General features: G+C 46.2%; 1 protein-coding gene across 1 annotated transcript; it reads right to left on the bottom strand.

Moving 5' to 3' along the window:
* Positions 1-90: 90 nt before the first annotated feature.
* On the bottom strand, positions 91-27,206 carry SYT6 (synaptotagmin 6; the record flags this gene model as incomplete). The annotated part of the gene is made up of 7 exons (XM_079546261.1): positions 91-162; positions 4,672-4,822; positions 5,349-5,520; positions 6,744-6,864; positions 11,371-11,929; positions 13,715-14,051; positions 27,056-27,206. 7 exons carry the CDS (start codon positions 27,204-27,206, stop codon positions 91-93), a joined length of 1,563 nt encoding a protein of 520 aa, XP_079402387.1.

The raw sequence follows: 27,206 nt of genomic DNA, 5'->3' as shown, positions 1-27,206 counted from the left end.
CTGGGAAGTCTGGCTGCTGCCCCCACCACTAGCAATGCAGTGCTGAGGCTGCAGGCGCACGGTAACATTGCGGAGTCCCATCTCTGCACATCACGGCGTGGGAGGTGGTTTGGGAGAAGGACAGGAGCTCTGGCTGTCAAAGCTCGCTGCTCGGCCTTGCCACTGTGGGAGGAAAGAGAAGGGAAGCCTAAGGAGATGGGAGAACACTCTGCTTTATTCCTTCCGAGATGAGTTTGCAGTTACGAGCTCTGCTACCCACTCATCCAAAATAAAAATAAATAGCATCTGCTCCATAGACAAAGTTTGTTCTCTGTTTGCCTGGCATTGTTTCCTGTTTTGGTGCTGTTGTTTTGGTGTTTTATTTTAAGAAATACCAAATAATTGCAAAAACCCTTCAATCTCTCTGGTCTGGCAGAAGCTGTGTTTGCTGTGTTTGCCAGAAATGTTTCTCAGAGTGAAAATCGGATCACAGCCAGTGGATGCAGTAAACATTTTCTTTTTTTGCCATAATTATGGGATCATAAATTATTACTCATCTGCCTTGGGGGCCATTATTATAATCCAAAGCCATTACTACTCAAGCTTTTGAGTACTCACCCATCTCGCTATCTTGCTTTATTAAATTCAAATGACAAATGATAGACGTCTTCCAAAGACAACAGGAGGCGTAATAGTTCCACTGCTCCCTTCTCCCCCAGATCAATTCCCTCCTCTCCTACTTAAGCAAAAACTCTTTGCTAAACAATATTAATGTTCCAGCATGTATGAATTTCATTTCTGTGGGTGAAAGCTCATTAGGCACATTGCAGCAAACCAGTTCAAGTGGAGCTAAGAAACCACAGCAACGCAATCTCCTGCCAAGCCCTGAGCATGTGCATCACCGTGCCGTGGAAAGAGCATCCACACTGCTCCAAGGAATGCTGAACCCTCCTCAGCAGCGTGCAAAGCAGAGGATTTCATAATTATGATAAATCTGGGGAAGTTGCTCCTCTGGCGACATGTGCTTTTTGTAAAGGGCAACGTTTCATGTTACAGACTGTGAGCATGGGTGCAGACGGGGTTCTGCTGCTTGTGAGGCACGGCTCTGCTTGGCCCCAACATCCAGGGGTTCATTGTCCCAAGGGGGGGACAATCAAGAGCAAGACTGCAGCCAGCACAGCTCAGGGAGCCCAACACACACACACACACACACACACAGATGCATTCCAGCCCAGCCCCAGAAAAATGGGCAGCTCTGCCCTCCCATCAGCACTTCTCAAGAGGAACCACACTGCCATTCCAGGCACATTTCTCACCCTGAGAACTGCCAGTAAAGCAGGGGAGAAGCAGAAATACAATAGAAGTAGGCTTGTAGTAGAGCCCTCAGCATGCTCCTTACACTGCTCTGCCTGCATTCACAGTGACAATGCAGCCCCAAATAGGTGATGGAAACATCAGAAAGTGAGCAGTGGGGAACCTGAAGATACTTTTCCTTCATTTAATTAGGAAAAGTGAGCCATTCATTCTGTAATTGTCAGTAAGAAGCTAGGAGCAGTTCACTGAAAGTCAAACATGCCCAGGAGCCCGGACTGGGCCAGTTTAGCATATCTTTAAAGATAAATGGTTGTTCTTCATTACGGGCAGGACTTGGCTCTCAGCACACTTGTCCGTTTTTTATCTGGAGAAGCACTTTAAACACATAAATGCTCCCACGCTGAATGTCAGAGGTGTTTGGCAACATCAAAGCCCTGCTCTGCACTGCCCTGGTGCTGCCGCTCTATGATATCAGACTGCGTTTGTCTTTCATAAACAACAAAGAGATTTGCAGTTTTCAGATGTCCCCCTTCAAAGTCTGGAAAGATAAACTGTAATTCTCTGCTCCTTTCTGTAAACACATCACTTAACCCGGGAGACTGAGGTACTGCAAGGAGAGCAGTGCCCACTGATGATGGGTGCAGGTTTGTGTGCTGACAGAGCGAGGGTCCTCTGCTCCCAAATGGCCTCTAGCAGCTGTGTCAGGAGGATACAATTTAGAAGGTAATTAATGATTCGTTTGCTCATGTTCTCTTCTTAATGATGATGGCCATTAAAGAAGCACAGTCGTTAAAGTTTGTTACTCACTGCTGATAAATATGGAACCACCAAAGACAGGAAATGTGACAAAAGAAAGCTTCCCTAAAGACCTCAGCTATGGAGAAGAAGCAAAACTGCTCATACTGAAGATCCAGGTGATGCCTGCGCCCAGAAGAGAGGTTTTGGGATATGTTAGTACAGCACAGAGGCCAAGGAAGAGGATGGAGCAAACAGAGCAGACCACAAGGATCAACCGAAGAGCAGAGGCTGCTCTCGGAGCTACGAGACGTGGTTTAGTAGCTTGTGGTACTAATAGGAATGGGAGGGTGGTTGGACTAGATGATCTTGCAGGTCGTTTTCAACCTTGCAATTCTGTGATTCTGTGATTTGCTGGATCCTGGCAGCAAACGCTCAGAGATGAAGATGAGGACTGCTCTGGATTCCAGCACAGCACAGACACAGGGTGAAGAAGGGAACGAGGGGCAGCAGCTCCTCCCCAGCATCTATGCTCCAGAGCAGACAGACCCCTGTGTGCCCACAGCACTGACCCCACTGCAGCCATGGGGAGCATCCTGGGAGCCCCCTGTGTGCTGGGGAACCTGGAGGTGCTTGACACAGCACTGAATTTACGTCTCAATGATGCACAGATAGGGAAAATGTGATTAACTGTAAGAAATGGCGTTTCACTAATAATTTCTGTCCAGGATCTTTTATTGTTTGTTTCTTGTTTATTTGCTTATTTCTGTTTTGGTTGGTTTTTAGCTGCAGCAGAACTGCCAACAGCAGAACTAGAGCTGAAAAGGGCAAATAAATATCATTTGCTTGCTGGCTCTGTGCACTGGCTTGTGGCAGAAATACCAGAACAGATGATCAGAGCAGTTTTTTGTGATTTTTTAAAAAATTATTATTATTTTTTTAGAGTGCTCCTGACCTGACCATGAGGGGTGAAATGACTCAACTTTTTTTTTTTTCTTCCTGTTTCTGAAATCTTGGGGCTCAGCAGTGACCTTCGAAGTATATTTTAAATGGTGAGTCACCCTATATGCCTTCCTCCGTTTCTTCAAATTTCGTCATAAAAATTACATCCTTTCCTTCCCATTAATTCTCAAAACATTTACAGGAGTTTTTCTTTCCTGCTCCAACCTGGAGCTGAAAAACAGCCTTGTGGAGCCGCATTAATGACAAACTGCAGAAGGATCTCCTGCCCCTGGGTTGGACTTGGCAGCTGGTGTCACATCAAGAGGTACCACTGACAACGTGCAGCTCACTGATCCAACGAGAGCTCACTAAGCACTTCTGCTCAAACACAGCGGTCGCCGATCCCCAGCAGTGTGAGATAGCATATGCTGCTGCCCAAACAGCTCTGACTCATGTGAACCGTGCTTATGTTCAGCATGAAAAGCCTAATGAGAGCCTGGCACTGCTCAGCACCCAAAGGAAATGCTACCGCTGCACATCAACTTCACATTGCTTCAACCCTGTTTTGATTTACACGGATCTACACAAGTGACCCTCAGTCGTGGCTCCTTATTTACTGTGGTGGGGTTATATAGGTACTGTCAGAGCTCCGTAATCTGACGTTCTCCAGCCTCACCATGCATGGACACCTCTCACGAGCACTTGGAGAGGGGAAAGAAATCTGCAGATGAAACAGGCCTGCCTATGGGATGGGCACAAACCAATGCCAGAAACCAGACTGATGAGAATGAACTGAAACGGAGCACACAGAGCACAGACTGCATTCGTGTTAGGGAAAAGAGCAGGTTTCTAACAAAAGTAGGGTTTGCTGGATCCTAACTGAGACAGCTGTGGAGGACCACCAGGTCTCATATCTGACTTCCAGCAGAGCTCAGAATCTGAACTTCAAAGAGAAAATAAAGCTCTCTTTGTTATGAACAGCCCGCGGCCTTGAGGGGAAAAGCCTCCTTAACCCCAGATACAGAATTAATTGCATTTATTTTACTTCTGCTGGCTACAAACGCTGGCTTTATTTTCACAGAGTGCCATTCTCCAAATCTCTCTCCTCCAGAATTTATTACCTAAATCAGATAAAAAGCAAACAATTCCATAGGAGTGTGACAAAATGGAGCCCGAGGAGGAAGAAAATGCCAGAGATGGTCAAAATGGCACTCAGGCATTTCAGCCTTATTTCACCATCTGGGTCTATATCCAGCGAATCTCTTTCTCTGCAGATGCTTGCAGCAATTACATTTGTTCTATTTATTCTCCCTCAAAGGCTTGGAGATGAGTCAACAGAAAAATCTTCTAGGATGAAAAAACTGAAACTTGAATTATGCGATACCCCTGGACAATTTGTTCTGCAATCAGAACGGCATTCTCTTTCCTTACTGCTCTGGCTCCAATTAAAAAAAAAAAACAAAACCATAAGAAAACAGTAATACAGCACCAGTCACATCTGTAAATACAGCCCCTTTCCTTTCTGCTGGCAAGCTCAAGGAGTTATATCAAGACTACACCAAGATGTTCAGCTTCTAGAGTTCATTTCTGCTGAGAACATTCCCTTACCAGAAATCCCCGAGAGCTGCTCCTCTCTGAAAGCCCTGACCCACTCAGTCACGCACATTACGTGGATTCAAAGGAAAGAATAACTCCACACACCTCTTTGAAGGACTTCTTTACTTCCACTAATGGATGCCAGTGTGCAATGGGCTTGCGTGGGTACGCCAGCATCTCGTTCCAGTGGTCTCTCCCCAGTCCTTCCGCGTTGACCCCCACACGGCAAACCCCAATTATCTCATTGTGTCCCACTCTGAAGAACAACACAAAAGCAACATGGTTATTTCTTGCCCCAAATGCCTGCACACAGTCAAACTCAGTTTTAGCATACTTGGTGTACTAGCAGGTAATTATCCATAACTGTTATCCATAATGGTTGTAAACTGAGACAGGGGAGGTTTAGGTTGGATATTAGGAGGAAGTTTTTCCACACACAGGGTGGTGAGGCACTGGCACAGGTTGCCCAAGGAGGCTGTGGATGCCCCATCCCTGCAGGCATTCAAGGCCAGGCTGGATGTGGCTCTGGGCAGCCTGGGCTGCTGGCTGGGGACCTGCACACAGCAGGGGGTTGGAACCGGATGATCATTGTGGTCCTTCTCAACCCAGGGCATCCTATGATTCTAAGGTTCTATAACCATAAATATAAATGGCACTTCATAATACATCTCTAGAGACACATTGATGCCATGCAGCGGTGCTGTGATGGTAAGGCAATGACTACTAAGCAGAACAACTGTGCCCAATGGGATTTTCTCCTCTTTCCAGAGCCCTCCGCCTACCGATCATAATCCATGACAGAGATGAGCAAGCTGACTTGATCCATGTTCTCTGGGGGAATGTCGAAGATTATTGCTTCATTATAAGTAGGATTAAGTGTATTTTTCTTTATGGTAGTTTTCTTCTTTTTCAGTCTTCGACCATCACATAGCAAAGAGACTTTGACATATGGATCTAAGAGGTGAAGAGAGGAAAAGGCCTTCTGACTACAGAGCTTTATTTTCCTACCTTCACAATAGAGAAACAGCATTTCCAGAGCATGAATGTAAGTTACCACGAGCTGAAGACACTCCTCAAATATATTTTTAGTAAAAAGGATGTCTTTGTACCAGTAGGATCCACAATTCCTCATATTGCTGTGAATGCTGAACCCCCACACAGGGCGTGCTGGACCAGGTGCTCTTTGAAAGCCCCGTCCAACCCAAACCATTCTATGATTCTGTGAGGTTCAGGCACTGGAGGAGGAAAAATCTGCTTTTCCTATCTGTGATTAGGGCCCACAAGGGTAGGAAGGCCCTTGCCTCAACCCCAGAGCCAATATTCATCAGCTGACAACGCTGGGCTCTGAGCACTCGGGCATTAATTGCGTGGCCATGGAGAATGAATTCATTTTGCTTTCTCTGAAGCAAATCTGAAACTTGAATAAAAGCTGCCTAAGAGCAAAATGTGATGCAGAATTCTGAAGACCAAAACTAGTGGGGGGAGGGGGGGTGATTTCTCAGACACCTTTTCCTGCACTGCTGCCAAATCTACCCAACTGCTTCCATTATGTTTCGCAGTTACGGTGAGCAGAGGAATCTGAGCGCCCATTTCTCCCAATACTAGAGAGCAGCAGAGGAAGAAAAGATTAGAACAGCTCTATCTCACTTGCCTTCTGTTGGCTGATTGTGGCAGAATGCACTTCAGTTACAAATGGCTCCTGTTTCTGCTTTTGGCTGCTTGGACAATTTCAGTGCACTCTGAAGTAGCAATAAACCTGCAGCATTTACAGAAACATTGAGCTGGCTTCTCAATTCCGAGATGTTTCCAATCATCCAAGCCCCAACTAAGCAGGAATGTTTTCAGCAGAGATCTTTTACCGCACCGCTCCTGTATTTTACACAAGTCATTGATGAAATTCAAATGCTATGATATTGATCTTTGGAATAGAAACTGCTTTTTGTGTTGAACTCCAGTCCACAGGCAGTCCCCTTGAACACTGTATTTGGACATAGAGTCATCTTTGCTGGACTCATGTCCTTGGGAATGTATTTCGTATAATTAATTATATATTAAAGCACATAGAAAGCTTTCCAGTAATGACAGACAGCATCAGGAGACAGATCCCCACTGCGATATCTCACGGGAGGAGGAGGAAGCGTGGCTGCAGCACGGTGCCCTCAGCCTTCAGCACCCACCTGAGTAACCGGTGATGTCCATCGCTTTGAGATTCCTGCATTTAATGACTGTTAAGGTGAGGCGACCTGCAGTTGGCAAATAACAAAGGGAAAACATGATCTCTCCCAGGTCCACGCTTTCCTTCAATAAAACAGAGAACACATTGTATTGGAAACGTGCAAGATTCAGCCTGGCTGCCTCCCCCCTCCAATGCAGTGCTTTGTGCAGGATTCACGCAGCACTCACCAGAACAGGCTTTTCCCTATGCTGTCATTTTGCAGTGAATGAGTTTTTACAATATGATAAGGCCACAGAATTTAATTTTCAGTGCATTCCAATGTTGTTTGGCTAAAAATTGTCAGAGGAGTAGGAAAATGTGCGTGTCCAAATGTTGCAACTTCATATCACAGCTGTGGATTACCATCCACGTCTCAGTGGAGAGGGTGCTTCCCATCACTACACTGCAGTGAGTGCACTCTTTCTTCTCCACTGCTCACACAAGAATGATATCCAACACCACATGAAGGCTATTAATGAAATTATATCAGTATCAAGTTTGTCTTGAATTTACAGAATATATCTTGTTGTGCCGTGTTTACATTACACGGAGGGCTGCAACACAAAGAGGGACAAAGCAGAGCAAGTGCATGGAAACGTGAGACCTGGCCATTCAGCAGCGCTGCATTCCTCTCGTGGTGTGCAGTGTTACAACTGCAGCAATGGAATTTGCCCAAGGAGGCTGTGGATGCCCCAGCCCTGCAGGCATTCAAGGCCAGGCTGGATGTGGCTCTGGGCAGCCTGGGCTGCTGGTTGGTGACCCTGCACACAGCAGGGGATTGGAATTGGATGAGCGTTGTGCTCCTTTGCAACCCAGGCCATTCTGTGATTCTATGACTTCCTAGTAGCTTTCCTCTGAAGACGAGCATGAATTTCTGGGTGGCTGCGTACCAGAGAGACACTGCTTCAGTTTGGAAGAGAATCACCAAAGACCTCATTCAGCTGCAACTTTTTGGGTGTCGACATGCTTACTGTAGCTTGGACCATCACCCGTTCAGATGTGCCTTCCCAGAGCTAAGAAACACAGCATCAGTTGTGTATGTCTGCACATAAATAGTGCATTAACCAGCAGATGGCACTCAGAAACATTTAGCACTTCAGAATTACACAGATCAATACAATTTGCTGTTTCAGTGCCCTGTAAAGCAACTTTCAAACACAGCTCCTCACACCTCTTGCACATGTAGCATTCTCCTTTACACCTCTCAAAGCCCATTCTGTCACGGCCTTGCTCATGGGAATTCAGGAATAAGCACAAATAGACCAAAAATAAGATTATAAATGGGAGTGGTATTATTTAAACAGCCAGAACTTCACCTGAAGTCAGCAGAAAGATTTTCAGACACCTTCTGGAAATGGATTTTAAAGAAAGTCTTGCCTTTTACACAGGGGTCTCACATCTGCAGAGCAAACCACTTGTTTATTTTTGGAAATGAAGAATTTGATTCATTTCAGTGTTATATAATGATCCACTGAAAAGGAACTGTTCATAGAAGGGAGGTGGAACTGGAAGGACAAGTCAGCACATCAGGCTCGCTGAGCTTCACTAAGAGGTGGGAGCTCTTGTAGATGGTACATGATTTTTGCCAAATTATTTCCTTCTCACTCTCTGGCAAGGCAGAGATTAAATACTCCCCTTAGACATGCAGGAGAGTAGTGAGTGGTGCATACAAGTTTTGGTTCTTGTCAGAGGCTTCACTTGGCTTTCGAGTCAATGGAATGCTTTCTCAAGTTTATAGTGTACAATCAGCCAAATGTTTTCTGTACAGAGCAATGTATGTACCTGTAAATAGCAAAACAGAAGTTGTCTGATGGCCACAGCTCACTGCTAAATGACTTTAATACTTATGCACTCAGAGTTCCCACTCTGATCCCTTGCTCACCTTTAAAAAAAAAACCAGCATCCTAAATAGCTTTCTTTTCCATGAGGCAAAATGATCTGAGTCACAGCCCCGGCGTCTGTGATCAGTATTGAAATATGAGAAAACAGTTACTAAGTTATTATTCCTCTACCTTTAATGCTTCTTGATGCGTCTACTGGGAACTGAATTTCTTGCTTCACAAAATATGAATAAAGGAACCTTATTAAGGTACCAGGATGATTTTCAGCTCACACTAAGGAGGTTCTCCCTGCCCACAGGCTGAGGCCGGCACTGACTGAGGCATAGAACAAAACCATGGAATCATTAAGCTCGGAAAAGACCTTCAAGGATCATCAAGTCCAACCACTGACCCAATCCCACCATGATCACTAAAGGGTTTGGGGCCAGACCAGGCAGGGGTGAGGTGATGCAATGCATCCATTCTTCTCTATGTTATTTGCTTTGCATTGGTTTGGCAGCAACTAAGGCATGACACGTGTCAGATGAGGTCCATGTTATATTGTGAGAGCACCATTTGGGCATCATGTAACCTTCTCCTCCATTCCCGGTACTGAGAGGAATCTGTTCAGAGCATAGGAGCTAATACAAATTATTCTCTGAGCTCATTATATTAAGTCAAAAGATTTTTCTTTGCAGCCATAAATATGACAGAGTCAAGCTGATGTACCCACATCATTCTAGAAGATTATAGACACTGGAACATTTCCAAAACTCCCATCAACAGGTCTGAGGAAGTAATGGAAGCTCTGAATCAATAACCTTTGCAGAATTGAAACAAAAACGTTTTACTGATTCACAAACTGCACAATCATTAATTAAATAGCTGCGTGGTAGCTATTTGAATAGTTTATATCACTGCTTAAAAGTGCTCCTATCTTCTTACCCACAAGATTGAGCTAATGCATTATTAGTCACCCAAAGCTTTCCTTGGGTATTATAAAAGCCCTATTTACCTTTCTCATTTTTGATTAAACTGAAATGTCCTTGGGCACATTACAGCTGCCTGAGACGTACCGATGTTGGCACGTTCCCAAAGATTGGAGCCAAGAGAACGCGGGGATGGAGCCAAGAACAGCACTCGACGTCTCCGTGGGAGCCCAGCAAGGCTGCACCACACTTCGTGGGTGTGATGTTGGCTCTGCTTCTGTCACACTTGGAGACTTTTCCCCTAGCAGCCCTCCTGGTGGTGTCTCTCCATTTGTTTTGGTAGAGCTTTCCCCAGCATACTGATTCTCTTGGTCAGCTAGGAAAGCATCTGCTATTTCTTACAGAGCCAACCCAGCAAAATACAGAACACACACAGGTCAAAAACTCCATAACCTTCTACTGGAGCTGCTTATTCTATAGTTCACATGCTTCTTCTCCAGTGAAACCACGTGTTTCCCCTTCCCTGTTTCACCCATGCCCATGGATCTGCTCCCTCAGCACCCTCCAGGCTTACTCCTTGCACATGGATCACACAGCAAAGGAAGGGAAGCTCCTTATCACTACAGAGAAAGCATTTGCCCCCAGAACTCACACCACAAAGTAACAGGCAGAACTGACAGAGCTGGTGGTGACCTGAGCCATCCCAGGAGGAGCAGATGCCTCCATGTGGCATCCACAAGTGTGGTGCACCTTGCTCCTCTCCTAACAATCCCTTTGGCAAGAGAATGAATGTGCCTGGTGTCTGCTAACCTCTTACCCAGCATTTCTGCATTCATTACCATCTTCTGATGGCTATTTGTGGACTGAAGGTGAGGAGAGGAAGGGTATGCATGCATGCACTGTATGCATGCAGGCAATTGATGCCCGTGCCTCCACCTCACTTGCTAGACAAAGCAAGATGCTCCAAAGACAGCTCACAGCAGAGTTCCAGCAAGCCCTGTGGTGCCTGGAAGATGGTGCCCATACCTTGGTGTGCTTGGGCAGACATGGCAATAAAGCCATGATTTCAGACACAGGGCTGAGGACTTCCCATCTTCCAGTTTCACAAATAACGTGACAAGACAACTGATTTGGTGTCCAACTGCAAAGCAGAGCAATCATTTGTTCACCCTCAGGAAGAATCAAGTCTTCCGGGGAGGACGGTGGACAAGCAGATAGTTACTGTGTAGAGGTTAATGTCTTTGCTTCTGCACTGAGATCAGTGTGAGAAGGAGGTTTCTCCTGCCAGCTTCAGCCAGAGCCTGCAGCACTGAAAGCAGCTGGAACATTTCCATCCCCGATATTTGGTTTCCCTTTCAGAGAGAATTCAACAGAACTGCTGAAAGAGTCACAACAACCACAGAAGTAGTTTCCAGTAACACACTGGAATAAAGCTCTCCATATAGTAAAGCCCAGTACAGCTTCTCCAAAGCTATTTTTGGCTGTTCATCACGTGCACATGGCAAACATCCAGAACCTAAGACCTTCCCCTGACGAACAGATGACAAACAGGGAATTTACCTAACTCCTCCATCTGGTTTTTAGCAAACCCGGTGTCAGTGAGACTCACTGCAGGTGAGATAAGAGCAAGCCACCAATGAGGGGATGAAATCCCAGCAAACCAGGACTCAGGCACAGCTGTCAGGCTTCTGCATAGAGCAGCCTTTTCCATCCCTGTATATGACTGCTGGAGGCTTCCCAGTGCTCCCAGCAATACACCCTCCTGCTCCCAGCTGCACAGGGCTCAGGTAAGCCAGAGAGGAAGGCCAACCCACCCCAGCACGGCCGGGCAGACACTCACCGTTGTCGCATACTGAATGTCCTTCCAGATGGAAGTCTCCCTGGAGAGATCCGAGTCCTCAAACAGGTTCTCCAAGATAACTTCTCCTATCATGTCGTGTCTGGAGAACCTGTCAAAGTCAAAGACGCTCAGGTGGAGCTTCCTGCTCACCAGCTCCTCGTGGGGCACAGGGAAATGGAAGGACTCATCGAAGGTGGGGTTCAGGGTCTTCCTATGCACCCGTGTCTGGAACTTGCGCTTTCTGTCGGGCAGGAGGTAGATCTTCACATAGGGATCTGAGCTGCCACAGAAATCTTTGGCTGGCAAATCAAAAGCCCTGAGAATTCGGACAGTCAGCGTCTCGTTCTCGTAGTCGTACTTGAGAGTGAAGTTAATTTTCCCACAGGTTTTTGCTGCTTCCTTTTTGGGGTCCTCGGAGTCAACAGATTTTTGCTTGTAGAGCTCAGGCTTAATGCGGCCGATGCTGGTCGGCTGCTCAGCGACGGGGGGTGGGTCCATGCCATAATCCATGCTGGATACGTGCATTTGTCGAGGAAGGTGTCTTTTGAAGGAGATGTGCCTGCAAATGGAAGAGAGGAGAGCTGCATTCTTGTCCAGGAACATTCCTCTCCTTTTTCTCCCACTGGAAGTGGGAAAGCAGGGAGAGCACAGCAATGAAGGCAATGTGTGCTTTTGACCTCTGCACAGAAACCACCTACATGACAAAGAAGGAGCACTGAACAGCAACCTCAAAGGTCAAAGGAATCTGTCTGGCAGAACGCTAACTTTCATTGCATCTCCAGCATGCTACATTCTTTCCATCTATTACACAAGTGACAGCCCACAGTCAGATATAAGAAACCCAACAACTCCTTAATCAGGACACACAAACCCAGTGTGGGAGTTCTTCTTCCTCTCCTTTACCCTTGGTTCTTACAATTCCCAGACACTGGCAGTAGGATTCCCCAGGGGTGGAAAAAATAGCAGAGCTTTTAAAGTAAGAGACATTGCCAGCTCAGAAAGTTGGTTTTATTCTGGGTATTGTTGCTTCCAAACTTCTCCAACAGAGAAATTTTCTCATTGAGAAGTGATAGATAATTCTTGACAGATAGAAAAGCACAGCCTCATCTGGAAGTTGTCCCTTGCCTTGAGCTCCCCTTCAGCACAAGTAAAATGTTACATAAGCAAAGCTTTATCTAAGCAAAGCATAAATTCTTTCTGCGTACTCGTGGCATTACTGCAGACTAACTGGTGTGTACAGAACATGCATGGAGTTATTTAACCATCCCAGGAACTCGTACAGTTGGAGCATCAGCTCCAGGAACTCACTTTCCTTGGCAGCTTCCTCATGCGCATCCTGGCTAGAGCTGAGAGCCGCAGAACCCAGAAGCACGAGGGTGTCCCCATGTCCCTGAGTCTGCCTGTAGCTCTTATTGCATGAGAAAGTGGCTTTGACACCGTCTCACCCACAGCCTAGTCCTGCTCCATTTGCCTCAACTCAGACAGACTGACTTTTTGCCTTCTCTCTTATAAGGCATGACAAAAGCAGAATGCGTGTGCGTGACCATCAGCTGTGCAAAATCGAAGAGCATGCACATGAATTGCAGGTGGCACAGCCTTGGTTTTGACGCCAGCTTCTTGGAGCAGAAGGCTGAGCTCTGTGCCCTGCTCGCCCTGCAGCACTGCAGCCAATTTTCTGAGCAAAGGCTGCTTTCACAATTGTTCTGTCTTACACATCACAGCCATGGCCAAGGCAAGCAGAAGTGCTGGGATGCAGCCAGGCCCTGCTCTCACTGCTTCCTGCCCTACTTTCACGGCCGTCTGTGTCAAGCAAGAAGTACCGTATTTCTCAGTGTTCTTGCAGAGGTATCCCAAGGTTCATACAATCTTATTCCAAATTTAAGGAGCGTGGTGCTGGAACCTCCACCCCTGGCTGATAGATGCTCATTGATCACCAGCACTGAAAGCAGCCGGGGAGCAATACGTCGATTCTGCTGATCTAATTGTTGCTGCAATGAGCCGCATAAACAAGAGAGAGCAAAAAGGTCTAATTCTGTCTGACCGTATCCCATCATTGATACTCCAGCCTGCTGCATGTGTTGTAACAAAATTAAAGTGGTCAAACCATACTGACAGCTAGACACAATGAGGGCAAGTCACGGTAATAAGGATTGAAGCCTTTAATTATTATTTTTTTTTTTTAAGAGCCCAGCATCAGCCAGTCCTAATTGGTTAATGGCCAGTCCTTAGCGCTTAATCCAGCACGTCAGTGGGTGTGCTTTCCCCGAACCATCAGAACCTTGGGCTCCATTACACGCTTCCCCCACCCAATGGGTTTCACTGGGGCTTAGTACCTCCAGCTCACCTGGTGGATGATGCAGGCTCTGTTGTTTGCCTCTGGATCCGCGTGCGCCGCAGGATGTGGTCCTTCATGGACATCTGCACCTCTGCAGGGATGTCTGGTGACGTGTGGCTGATTTTCACAGCTGCCTCCAGGAAGCTGATGGTGCCCGTGTCCTGGAGCTTGTCTGCCATGTTCTCCTTATTGCAGTCTGCCTCACTCTGCAAGACGGCCAGGTTAGAAGAAAGGGCCTTGTTCCTCCAGGGAACCCAGCACAGCTTCCAAAAGAGAAACAGAAAAACTGCCACCAGGGCCAGTCCACACACAATAACTATCACTGCAAGGAGGCTGACGGAGAGCTCTACAGGGGGAGAGAAGGCAACAGTGACAGGGAGCGGGAGGAGTGGGAAAGGAGAAAAGAAAAGAGAGATGGTGAGAAAGCCATCAGCAAAGGGAAGAAGTGATCCAACCTGACTTATATCGTGCCTATTGGAGAGCTCTCAGCAGGTTCTGCACAGGAGAGCCAAACCCAAGTGAATCCCAAGATCACTGCCTTCTGCAAGCACATCTGTGGAGAAAAGGACACCTCCAGATAGGTAAAATTATTAAGTTTTATACTATGGCAGTGAGCTTGGCTACAAAGCACCCCCTTGGCTTTCTTTTGTGGCACTGACGTACAACTGATCCTCAAATCAAGCAGAATTTTTGAACTGAATGAGAAAAAAGCAAGTTCCATTGGCATAATCCATTTTGCTTCTTAATGCAGCTGTTCTGTTGCTGCATTAAGCAACATCCTCAGTCTACCTGCCACGGTCCTGGAAGCAGATTGTTGTACCATTAACACTCGCTTCTTGCCCAGCTGCACCCAGAAGGAAAATAAGGAAATAAAGAAAATAATTTAAAAAAATCAGAAGTTGCTGATGCAGTGAAATCAAATATAGAAGGAGACAGCATAGAAAACACTACACGTGTTTCCTTGTTCTGAACAGCACAGAAGCTGCGTATGTTCTCTGCTTTTCTGAATCACTTCCAACTCACACTTTATGCATTTCAGCCCCTCGGTCTTTCCTGGAGTGAAAGATTTTCCCTACCTATGAGTGAAGAATGAGGGAGAAGAAGAGCGTGTACATACATATGTGTGTGTGCTGAGAAATGATTCACACCAATTCACAAAGAGAAAATATTGGCTACTTTAAATTCCTCTCTTAGAGTGTTTTCATCCCCAGGTTTCCACTCAAACCATAATTCCAAGTGTTTGAAAGGCACAAACATATCAGCCCCTGGAGATGAAGACAAGATCTGTACTGAAATCATGCCCACAGTGTCAGGATTGGAGAAGATTCAGTTACAGACTGCTTTGAGATCAAGGAAAATTCCTTGCTTGCCTGCAGTGCCCAGCAATGCTGTACTCCTGATTTAGGTGAGTCAGGACAGGTAGGAAAGGAAAAGAAAGGATTTAATGCAAACATCCAAGCTCTCCCTTCCATGAGCTCTAAGAAATGCTTGAAAAAAAATGCCTTTAAAGCCATCTCTCTCAAAATTCATCCTTATTGGGCAGTTTATAGCTCTCAGCACAGAACCTGGGAGACCACATCTGTGCATCACTGCACACAGTAACAGTCCTTCCTGACATCTGCTTTATCTTCACCAGAAGCCGTGAGAGGACTCATATCAAGTGCAAATTCACAAAGAGCTTAAGGCAAAGCTTCTGAATGCCCCCAGGTTCTGTGCCTCGAAAGGAAGGGATGGAAGCTGCCAGCAGGTACAGATGGAAAGGATGAATGCTGTCCAGAAGTTCTGCAAGAGCTTCCTCTCCTTCCTTAACAGCCTCATGTGCAGCTCAGATTGCACCATTTATATTCTGATGGGGTTCCAGGATAGAAATACCTACCAGAATAAATAGGTCCTGTCTTATTCAACAAAACTTAGGATTGTACCAGTCAGCAGTGGAGCTTCCACAGAGATTTGGCTAAGTGAGTTCTCAGCACAGCAATGAGCACAAAGGTACCACTTTCCTTTATTTAGGGATAAGTCCTGGAGTTGTGCCCAGGTTGCTCAAACAGCCAAGAAGAAAACCTGAAGAATCCAGACTTATAGCAAAGGCTTCTGCCTTTCCTGTTCTGACTTCTTCCTCTGCGTGCACGTTTTTGAAATTCAGTTGTCTTTTCCAGTGCCACTCCTTCAAATCCCTGTAAGCTGCCCACGGGCTGAGCCTGGACCGAATCTCAGAGCATCCCAAGTGGGAAGGATTCCCAGGGCTCAGTGCCTGAGATTTACTCGGTGAATACTCCAAGAGCCTCATAAAAGTATTCATACAAAAATCCAGCAGCCCAGCAGGAACGTTTTTAGGATCAAGCTGCTTTGCAGATTTAACTTCAGCAACTGCTTTGTCAGCAAGCAGCAACTGATATCATGAGCCCTCGCTCGGATATTCATCCTTTCCAGTTATTTAAATGTACTGTGTGAGCTGTTACAAAGGAAACAGTCGCAATGCAGAGTCTATCACTGCTGGAAGTGACAGAAAAGTTCACCTTAAGATACTTCTCCCCATTCCAAGGAGTTACGCAGCACCCATCAATCTGCCAACACCCCCCACCTCTTGACACAAAAACATCCCAAAGCTGTTAACCCAAAAAAACCTGTTGCCAGTTTGAGAAAGATCGTAGTCCCCATCACCTCCTGCTGATCTGCTGTTCATAATGCATTTGACAGGATCCATGGATATTTTTATGCATGACCTCCCACTCTTGCCTCTGACAGCTCACATAAAACACAAGTGGAAGGGATCGAGATTTTACAGACATTCTTTAAGCAATTGCCTGGGAGGGATATTGGTTTATCTGAAGATGGCATTAAATCCCCCAAGACTTATCCCTGACCTATTAGACTTTCGTATCAGTTGGATGGAGTTGACCTTAATTGATTTAATGAGCTTTCTCCAGTGGATCTGAAAATATCAATTACTTTAATAAATACCTGGCATTCAAAATATTATGCCTTAAATGGCCTCTAACTTACAGCAAGCTTCACCAAAATCTTTTCCACATCAGGATAACTGGAAAAGGCTGCTTTCAGATGGGAATGAGTTTTCCTTTAATTGTGCCACAGATTCCCCAGAGTAGTTCAATGCTGAGTTTAATAACGTGATTAGAAGAGGCTGTTACCAAAGAGCATACCTCATTTGTGTTAAATGGCATTAAGTATACGGAGAAATAGAGTTTTCTGAAACAGAAAGCCATTTGCTGGCAGGACTTACACAGGCATATCCACAGGAATGCCCACACTACTCATTATCTTTGCTCTGCTTTCCTTTAGTGACCAGGGGGAATGATTTCTGTTACAGGAGAATGCCAGCAGTACCTGGGTGGCCAATGCTAAGCCATCATTGATCACCACTTACGCAATGGGAGGTACCATTAAACATGAAATCTGAGTCAACTGAGGCTCCAGCCTCCCACACCTGCAGCCTAGCATAAGAAAATAATGAACTGAAGTCTTCAGAGATGGCACAGAGCAGCTTAGGCCAAAATGCTGCAAAAACAACGCTGCTCTTCTGCTTCTGTGCATCTTGATACCGAGTCTCAGAGCAAAGTCCATAGGATGACTCCAAACTACAAAGCTTCAGGGAAGGTCACAGCTTTCTTCTGCACTCCTCCTGCCTTTCAAACAAAGGATGAGACAGCCCAGGGCAGAATGAAAGGACAGCACAGTAATTTAAAACTTTGAAGCTAAAAGCAAATTTAAGAAAGGGAAATCCTTTCTTGGTTATCCAAGCTCCTTTCCTTGCACTCCAAAGGCATCTCATTAGCAAAAGCAACCCTTTTGTTTCATCTTGGATGGAACTAATTAAGAGAACATCATGGAACCTCAACTCCACTTTATAGCTCAGATGACTTCACAGTACCCTGGCTGAGTTACCAAAGGGGATAATTAGCAATGTCCAAACAGAAAGTGATTAATAACGTGACAAAGCTGTGATAAAAACAGCCTATTAACTGCAAGACAATGCGTGGCTTCTTATGGCAACGCTGACTGTTAATACTCAGAAGAAGCTGCACTGATATTAAAGAGATGCACAGGTAACTGCATTTCATGAGAAGAGTTGGATTTAATATCTTAGAAGATGCAATTTAGCTTTTCTTCCATCCACTCCCCATCGAGAAAACAGAACATGTGGGACAGCTCTCACATCCAGCAATCATTAGCCATTTCAGCAACTGTTGGGATTGAAGAAAGTTTGAGCACCACAGGTGAAAGCTTAAGGGTCCAACAGCCACCTTTCCTGTGCACATTTCTGACTGGTAAGCTTCCCAGAGGCCAATGGAAAAACCTTAGAATCGGGGAAAGCTCTCCCTGGTTTATTTCCCACCAAAAAACCAAACATCACTCAGGATCTCCCTTCTTGCCACAGCAGATGCTGCCTGGAAAAGCAGTCATGGGAGCACAGGGAAGATGAGGATGATGGTGTTGTACCTTCACTTTGTTTCTGCTAGCTGCACACTGGTTTTCCAGAACCATGTTTTGGCCATTGCTCACACCATGTCAGCAGGTGTTTCCAGGCTTCTCCACCCATTTTTGCTACAATTTTCTATTGCAAAGGGCTTGTGAGAATGAGAATATATCTTTCTATTTCTATGCTTTGTAGAAATCGCACATCCAAATGCTGGATTAGTGTGAGAGTTATTGCTGGAAGAGAAGGCAAGGAGCTCTGGGGCTACAACAGAGCACGAGGCACTCACCAATTGCTAATCTAATTTATGGGTCATTGAGAAGCACAAGCAATGTAAATCTGATGGGCTGAGGCTTGGAAATTGGACATGAGAAACTGTGATGAGCCTCAGCTACCTGGCCTGGGGAGCTGGAGGGGAAGCACATGACAACAGCAGGGGAAAAGGAAGAAGTTTCCATTCAATCCTGACTATGGACACGTTTATTCAGCAACGCTGTTCAGCTTTGAAGCATTACAGAGCTCCAAAGGAGCAGGGAACGGAACAGAAACGAAATGCTGGGGCAGTGCAGATACACAGCATCCAGCAGCAGCACAGCTAGAGACAAAATAGGAACTGCAACAGAGCAAAGGAACAGCCCCTTTGGGACCAGCGCTCACAACAAAACACAGAAGGCACCAAGGAGCAAAGCAGCAAGCAGAGCACTTTGCAACAGGAATTTTGAGATGGAAACAGGCTGCCTTATGAATTGTAAAATGCTGAGTTTGATGAGAGAGGCGATCCGCAGTGCAGTGCTGCTCTCAGCCAGCTCCTTCTTCCCTTCTCAAGCATGCCACAGGCATGGGAACCTTGACAGAACAAACAGAGAACACACCATCCCTGGCACCCAGCAGCAGCCAGCAGCTCTTTGACAGAGCCTGCAGCTGAGTGTGCACTGGGGTCTGCAAAAAGCATCAGCGAGAGGTAATCATTGCAAGCCTGTCACCAGCTGCCTCTGCTGGTTGGGAGCATGCCCAGCGTGCCATTGCTCTGCTTGATGTGTTCATTGGCACATCTGCAGGTCCACTCGCTGCCATTTGGGTGTCATCTGAAACTCAGCAACACCTCTTGATTTATTGGCTATATTCCCTAGGCAGCTATGAGCTCTGGGATAATGTCCTGAAATATTCTTGGGCCAGAGAAGGCATTAACAGCTGTCACTTCAAAGTCTAACTGCTGCCAATTCTCTTTTCACAGGTAGCCAACAGCAGAAATGCGTTGTGAAGCACTGCAGCAGGAGCTCCTGCTTAAACATCAGAGAGCAACAGTGCAGTAGCTGGGGATGGGAAAAGATCCCACTGAATTTTCAGCAGATTTTCAGGGATCAGCTCAGAGAACAGTTATGGATGAGCAGAGCTTTTATCATCCTTCAGACACTATCAGCCCCACATAGAACCATCAGGCAGCAGCACCCCCATGAGCACCAGGCCACCAGAAGCATCCCCTGTGCCTGCACGGTTTATCAGCTTGCTTTGCAGATCCTCCAAACTGTTTCTATCCAAGGAGCAGCCTGAGCAATAGGAACACATGTAAGCTGTCACCTACTGCGCTATCTGCACCTTCTGGCACTCTGCTTTGACTATGAGGAGCTTGGCTGCTTGTCAGGTTTCTTTAGAGAGGCAGGCAGCACTGCCCAGCCTGAGGGCATCCTTACAGCATGCGAGAGAGGAACATGAAGGGACACAGAAATATTCACTACTGTGACCAGTCTGGAAAGAAACAAATCAGCATGTTCTAATTTCCTGATAATAAAATAATTAACTGATTATCCTTCTTGACTGCCTACTGCACCACAATCCTATGAAATATCAGTGGCTCTGGAATACCAACTCCTCACAATGCCCCCTTCAAAACTCTGCAGCCCCACCTTCCTCCTGCAAGCAGCAAGAAGAGGTTCATTCTATTCGTGCTCTTCCTCCATTCTGGGACAGTGGGTACATCTATCAGCTTCCAGCAGCTTCTTCCTGCACCCAGAGGCTCTGCAGGAGCTCAGCCAGAGTCTGCCCACCTTACCTGCACATCACAGCTGCCTAAAGAGAAGGGAACAGAGACGGAAGGCTCTCGCTGCCTGTGCTGAAGTTCCAGTGAGATAGAGAAAACTTCTTAAAAATTAATTCACTGCTACCACAGGGTTCCTGCTACACCAGAGCTTATTGGAATGCAAACTATCAGCTTCAAAGGCAAGGATGAATCAGAAGCTATTTTGAGAGTAATTATATAAGATTGCAAAATTCAAAATATTTTATTCTCGCACACTCAGTGTGAGGACAACCTGCTTCAAAAGGGGACCTTGGGGGGAGCCCGCGTCCAAGCAATTGATCCATGGTCCAAGCACTGACCAGTTCCAGCCCAGACAAAACTTTCTTTTGTTGAGCATTGCTGGGGTTTTGTTCAGCACCTACTGCAATCCTTCAGGAGATACAGTTCTGTATCTGTGAGAACAGCGATGGCTGTGAGACATGGACAACTGGATGAGGCTGTCAGAAAGGTCTGAGGACCTCATGCATCACCTGCATGAGATCTGGATTTTCCCTTCAGACTGCACCAAAAGAAAGCTTTTTGCTGAAACTTTTGTTGGTATGTGCAACAAGAAGGGGAACTTGAGCTGCCAACAACATTGCACTTCTGTAATAAAAGTGACCCAAAGAAATAAAAGGAAAAATTTCTCCAAACTAAGGAAACATATCCCAGTGACTTCAGTTGCTTCATGTCTTAATCAGCTGTTCTCCGGAGTATTATAAATGAGATAGTAACAGTTGTCATTGCTTTATGCTTAACTGATGACGATCTAATGAACTATTTATAAGCCACGCTGCATGCAATTACAGTCCATAGCTGTGTGCTACTCCCATGACAGTTCATCACTGTGTGCTGTAGCAACATCTGTGAATGACTCGGTAGCACAGAACACATGTGTGCTCCCTGAGCACTGAGCTGTCACAGGAATGCATGCATTTCTTTGCAGCATTTGCAAACGTGCACAGAGAATGAGTGATACGTCAGAGACAGCGCCCAGTGCGCTGGGATGTCTGGCAATTGTTATCAAATGAAAGCAGATACTCTGGCAATGGATGTCCTCCTAATGATGTTTCTGAAAGGTTTGTATGTGCAGGGCTTCTGGCATCCCTCCTTCAGTCTTTGCTACACATTTTTCTGTGTTGCCAAACAGGAACCTGCTACATTACAAACTGAACTAAACATGAGGGTGGCCTTAATTAGTGGCTGCAGTCTCACTGAGCATCCTTTAGGTAAGTTCCTTTTCTCCACAGACAATTCAGCATACAGCCACTCCAGATACCCCCTCGCTGTCTCTCCAGGATGCCATTTTGCACTGTGCAAGTGTAATTAATGGCAATGCATGGCAGAAACACATACATCTCTCCCAAACCACTGCTATCATAAATGACTGCTCTGCGCGCGAGTCCACTGGATGAAGCTATAAGGGCTGCAGAGAGGCATTCTGTGATACACAGACAGGAAGAAAAGAGTGCATTATTGCACCTGAAGAAGAAATAAATAGCAAAGCCAGATAAAGCTGCTTAACCAACATCAAATGAACACTTGTCCTTTCTAAGGAAAAAGAGTGTAGCAAAAGATGTGAACAATGAGAGGAGGAAAGAGGGGAAGAAAACAAGGATAGCTGAAACTACAGCTAAATGAAATTTGTATCAGAGCTGAGGTAGGGGATGGTGCTGGTTTTCGTCTCCAAAAAAATAAATGTGCACACAAGACTATGTGAATATGGTTTGTGCAGCAGGCCGTACCCACAGTGCTGGTATGATCCCAGCACAGCTGTCCAGCAACAAATACCTGCAAACAAAACCATCAGCTTCTCAGGATCCTGCTGCAAAGCAGTGGAGACAAACAGGGTAAGGATATGCCCTGATTTGAACCAGCTGAAAGCACATGCTTGGTTTCCCTAAAGCGTAGGGAGAATTCTTTTGCTATCAGCAAACATTTCAAAGGGAAAGACAGAAATCTTTAAAGCAAAAGTCTGTTAAGGAAAAGAGGCTCTATAGCATGGAAAAGAAAAAAAAAAATATATATATATATATATATATATATATATATATATATATATATATATATATATATAAGAAAGTAACTTCAGAAATGTGGACTTACCAAGGAGGCAGCTGGTCTCCAGCTCAATCCGCCGCCACTGCCCTCAGCCTGCTCACCCTCCCAATTAACACCAGCAGCAATCTGGCTGCCTGTTTCTATGGAGTTTCAGATCCCCATCCCTGACTATGCATGAGGCGACTGCAGCAGCGCAGGAACAGCTCTGAGGTCCGCAAAAAAACTACAAACACACTCAGACTCTCTGACTGCTTCAGGAACGAACCAACCAGCAGCAATTAAGCAGATTCAAGCCTTGCCGCTATGCAGAGTTACTTAGAAAGCTCCCAGGCACGCACTGCACAGCTCTGTAGTGCTGTTTGTTTACCAGGACCATTACAGTGAGCACAGAGCCAGCTGTGAAGTCACCAAGCTACACACCAAACACATTAACATATTCATAGACAAACTATACAATCAATTTCCCCTTGATTTATGCTGCTGGTTTTGACCTTATTCTAATAGAGTTTTTTTTTTTTTTAAGCCTTCCTCTAGCTGCAAGGTTTGAACACGACACCTTCAGGATCAGAGCACAAACCTGTTCTGCTTGAGCTAAAGAGCAAATCTGCTGCATGCAGCCCTTGCTGGCTCTCTACCGGCTGGTGGAACAGGCACAGAGGAAGGCAAAATCCATTTTGTAAGTGCATTGCTCCGTGCTAAGAAAGATCTTTGCCCACAAGCACTGCTCCTCACATGCTTGGCCTCCAGAGTTGTAAGCCTGGATGATTAGTATTAGCTTTGCCTGGATGGCTTCAAACATGTTCACTGTTATATACCATGATTACTTAAAATATACTTGAACAGTGATTCAGAGAAGTATGTTATTACAGCCAATATGTAAAAGCTGGAATTGCCCTTATTTCACAGCTAGTGGCTCGAGGCATCCCACATCAGTGAATGGGCATGCCATCAATTTTCCATTAGTCAAGCTGCCCTATCAAGGGATATTTTTTTCCCCTTCACATACTTCAGATGCAATTTCTCCATATAAAAATATTTTATCCCCATCAGCATTTCTGCAACAAACCACCCCATACTGCACAGAAATTCAGCCTCTTTCCTCCCGCAGCAGGAATGCTTACAGGCATGTGGGTTTTGCATTTAATAGTATTTGCAGAGTGCCAGGAGCACTCGGTGATGCACAAGAATGGCCTGTGTCACAGAATGCAAGAAGAGCAGTTCGCACAAAGGGCAAAGCACTGACTGTGCACTGAGTTATGGAAGGGTTAGAGCTGGAAAACCACACTGGAAAGCAGACACTCTCTTCAAGTCTCCTGTTTTCCCATTTCCCCCCACTTGTTCTTTTCCTTCCTTTCACTTTGGGTCTGACACCTCATACCTGCACAGCACCAGGGCAATCCGTGCCCAGGGAAGGGGCTGGGGAGGATGCTCACACTGTGCTGAAGTCAGCAGGGTCTGCTGCTCACACGGCCTGCAGGGTAAAGGCTGCAACACATTTTGCACGTTGCCTCCAAAGCGTTCCTGAAGAGCTCAGTAAACTCAGAGCAACTGCTGCAGCTCCAGGGCACAGCAGTGATATATCCATTTGCTTAAGGTGCATCACTGCAGTGGTAAGTGTTGGCTCTATATCACAGATCTCCTCTGCCTGTAGCTCGTGGCTGTCTGCTATCTGCACACAGCATCACCGCACAGCAGCTGAGGATGGGCAGGGAAGAGCTGTCAGGTGCACTGAGCTGCAGGGGGGTGAGATGGGCACAACAAAGGACACCGCCTTTGCCCAACCTCGGGGCCCACAGCCAGGAGAGCAGGGCTATTCCTGGCACTGCTGCTGACATATCACTGCAACGCCTTCCTCACCCGAGAGCCTTATTTTTCAGACACATGGAGTTATTACCCAGCAGCAGCCCGCTCTGCTCCTTCATTGGTACACAGTGCTGTACGGCGTACTGGAGAAATGCTGCAGCTACATTTCTCTTATTGACTAAGTAGAGGAACAGGCTATTACATAACCCAAAGCACAGAGAGTAGGGTAGCATCTACTTGATACACAGAAGCTCTTCTCACATCCAATTCAAAGTGCTTTCCAACAAGAGAATCTGCGCACAAAACCAGAGCTGCACAGTGCTGTTTGTTTTCACATAAACCGCTTCAGTATTTTTACATCCACAGTTCTTTTCCATGGCCAGATGCAGTTCAAGAAGGTTAGTAGTACTTAGCTAACTCCCTAGCGATGCTCCCATTCATCAGCTACATGAGCTGCACAGGGAGCCCTGACAATTCAACCTTATCCATCAGCCAATAGATCTATCCAGGAGGTAAAAAAACTTGCAGAGAAGTCCTTGAATTCATATGACAGTGGGACAAATTTACCCCAGCAAACATTGCATCCAGATTAGCACAGCTGTGCTGCCCAACACAGCATCCAGGGCTGCACTGCTCCTCCTCTGACCTTCCTGCTGGTGCTGAGATGGCACTGTTCCTCAAAGCCTTATCACTGCTCACCTCCGCACAGCTTTGGTTTTTAATCTGCACATTATTATGTTTAGGAGCCCATCAGATCTGAATTTAGGATTCCTGGTGACCAGTAGCAAGTTTGCTTCACACAAACCTGCCGTGGTGTAACATGACGGAAAGCACAGCAACAGCAGCAGAGCAGCAAGGTCCCAGGCTGCAGCAAGTGAGGATTTCTGCTCAAATGCAACAGCCACGAGCACAGAAACAAAGGAAAGAAGTTGCTTACCACGGGAAGGCCTCAAGAAGGCAAGGACCTCCAGCAAGATACCCTTGCCTCCACTGCCAACCCTTAAATGAGGTCTGGGAAGGGGTGGAGCCAGGATCTGGTCTCTCAGGTACATTGCATACACCTGAGCTCCCTGGGTTGGCCCTGCCTTCCCACCAGGTGCTCCATCACTGTTTCAGACCATGACTTAGCATTTCTCCTCAGCTCAGCTGGAAAATGGGGAAAGCACAAATGCAGGTAATGAGATACACATCCAGACTGTGGATGGGAAAGGTTATCTCACCAACACACTCAATGCACCACTTAGCACTTCCTGCAAACAGATGCGCTTCCTCTGCTGGTACAGTTTCACAGCTTTGCAAAGTATGGTACCTGTAGGACATAAACAGCATCCTCATTTCTGCCTGAGCTTAAAATGGGCCTGGGCACTTTGAGCAGAGATCAGAGTGCCCAGAGCTGTCAGCCCAGCACAGCCTGAATCGTGACAGAGGCTGAAGCATTTGCAGCTGTTAAAGGAGGATGTTGGTGTGACCTGAAAATATGCCAGTGAGGCCCTTGATGGGCTACATAAATGCCTGCAGGGCCCTATCTGCCATCTCCATGCGTGTAACAAGAACAGAAGTGGTATTTTTGCTGCACGCTCAGGGAAACATTAACTTTGTCACCAAGGTAAAAAAAAAAATATATAGGAAACAATGTCAAAAGTTATTTGTATTAGAGAAAAGAGCATCAGTGGATGATGCATCTAAAGATGGTGCCAGCAGAGATAAGAGCCCATCAGAAGATGACAAGTCACACATGAAATGGAGACATCAAGTCAGGCACAGTGGCCAGCAAACACAGAGAGCCCCAGGGTGAGCTGAGGTGTGCTGCTGCAGCCTCATCCCAGCAGCAGGAACAGCTGGGAGATGCACAGTGAGCCTGGGCAGGAGCTGAGGGATGACTGCGCTGCTCAGCTCTGCACAGATCTCCAAGGGGGACACAAAAGGTTTCTGAGTACTTGGAGTCAGGCTGGGCTGATAAACCGTCATGCATTGAAACCTCAAAATAAGCATCAGCTGCTTTAAAAAGAAAGCACACCAGTGGTTCAGTGCACAAGCAGCTCAGGGCATGCTATCCATAACATTAACAAGCATTATTTCATTTGCTTGGTGTATAATCAGTGAATATAAAGAAATTATAATTATAAAATAAACAAGAGAGTTTGGCAAAGCAGATTAAAATAACAAAAAGAGGATAGATAGAAAGCTTACCCACGTCCTAAGCTCACTGCAAAACTCCAGAGGAGGAATCTCCAGAAGAGAACCTTTCCCACTGGTGGTCAGCACTTAAATGGGATCTAGGAGAGGTGCAGCCAGGCTTCACCCTTCCAGCAGCACAGGTGAATTGCCTTCACCTGTGCTCCCAGGGCTGACTCAGTGCTCGCCTCAGGTGATCAATCAGAGGTTCAGGCCGTGATTCAGCAGTTCCCAAACACTTGGGTTTTGCTCTTCCATGTGAACCTGTGATGTTTGTTCCCTCTGCAAACGTCTTTGGAAGTTGCAGGCAAGGGCTGCTCTCTGGAAGCTGTGAGCTGAAGCATACAGGGAATTCACCACATTCCCATGCAGAAGTGCTCCTTTGTCTTCAGAGCCATACACCAACTGCTCCTGGCCCACACATCACCCTGCCTGGTGAATAGAAACTCATGCAAACCCTTCCTTTTCTTGAGCTAACAATCTCTGTCTCTTAAATAGGCATTTTATTGCTTCTCTCTCCATATAGGATGGGAGTTAAGGCTTTTAACTGAACGAGGAACTTTCACGGAAACTTAAATTAACATCACCAACAACCTCTCCAACCTTGCAGCTCTCCCAATTGGGTGACACTGACTCACACCAACAGATTAATCAGCACCTGCACCAGCTGTGGAAGGCATAAAGGAAAATAAAGGCAGATCTGTGCTGAGACAGTTCTCCCCTAATTCCAACACCGAAATTCCAAAAGTCCCCCCCTGTGCAGGTGTTTCCCTGCTTTGGATGCTTGCAGTCCTAAGCTCACAAGACCAGAGTACTGTACCTGGCTCGGAGATGCTCAGGCTCTGGTCTGAAGGCAGAAGGAATTCCCTGCACGTGTCCAGATGCAGGGCAGGAAGGCTTTTCTTCCTGCACAGCTCGGTGATGATGCGAACTGCCTTCTGACAGCGGCTGTCATCCTCGGTGCCACTCAT

Source organism: Tetrao urogallus (assembly GCF_951394365.1).
Source record: "Tetrao urogallus genome assembly, chromosome: 24".
Classification (NCBI taxonomy): domain Eukaryota; kingdom Metazoa; phylum Chordata; class Aves; order Galliformes; family Phasianidae; genus Tetrao; species Tetrao urogallus.
Note: the sequence above shows the minus strand (reverse complement) of the source record. Positions and strands in the feature narration are given on the sequence as shown.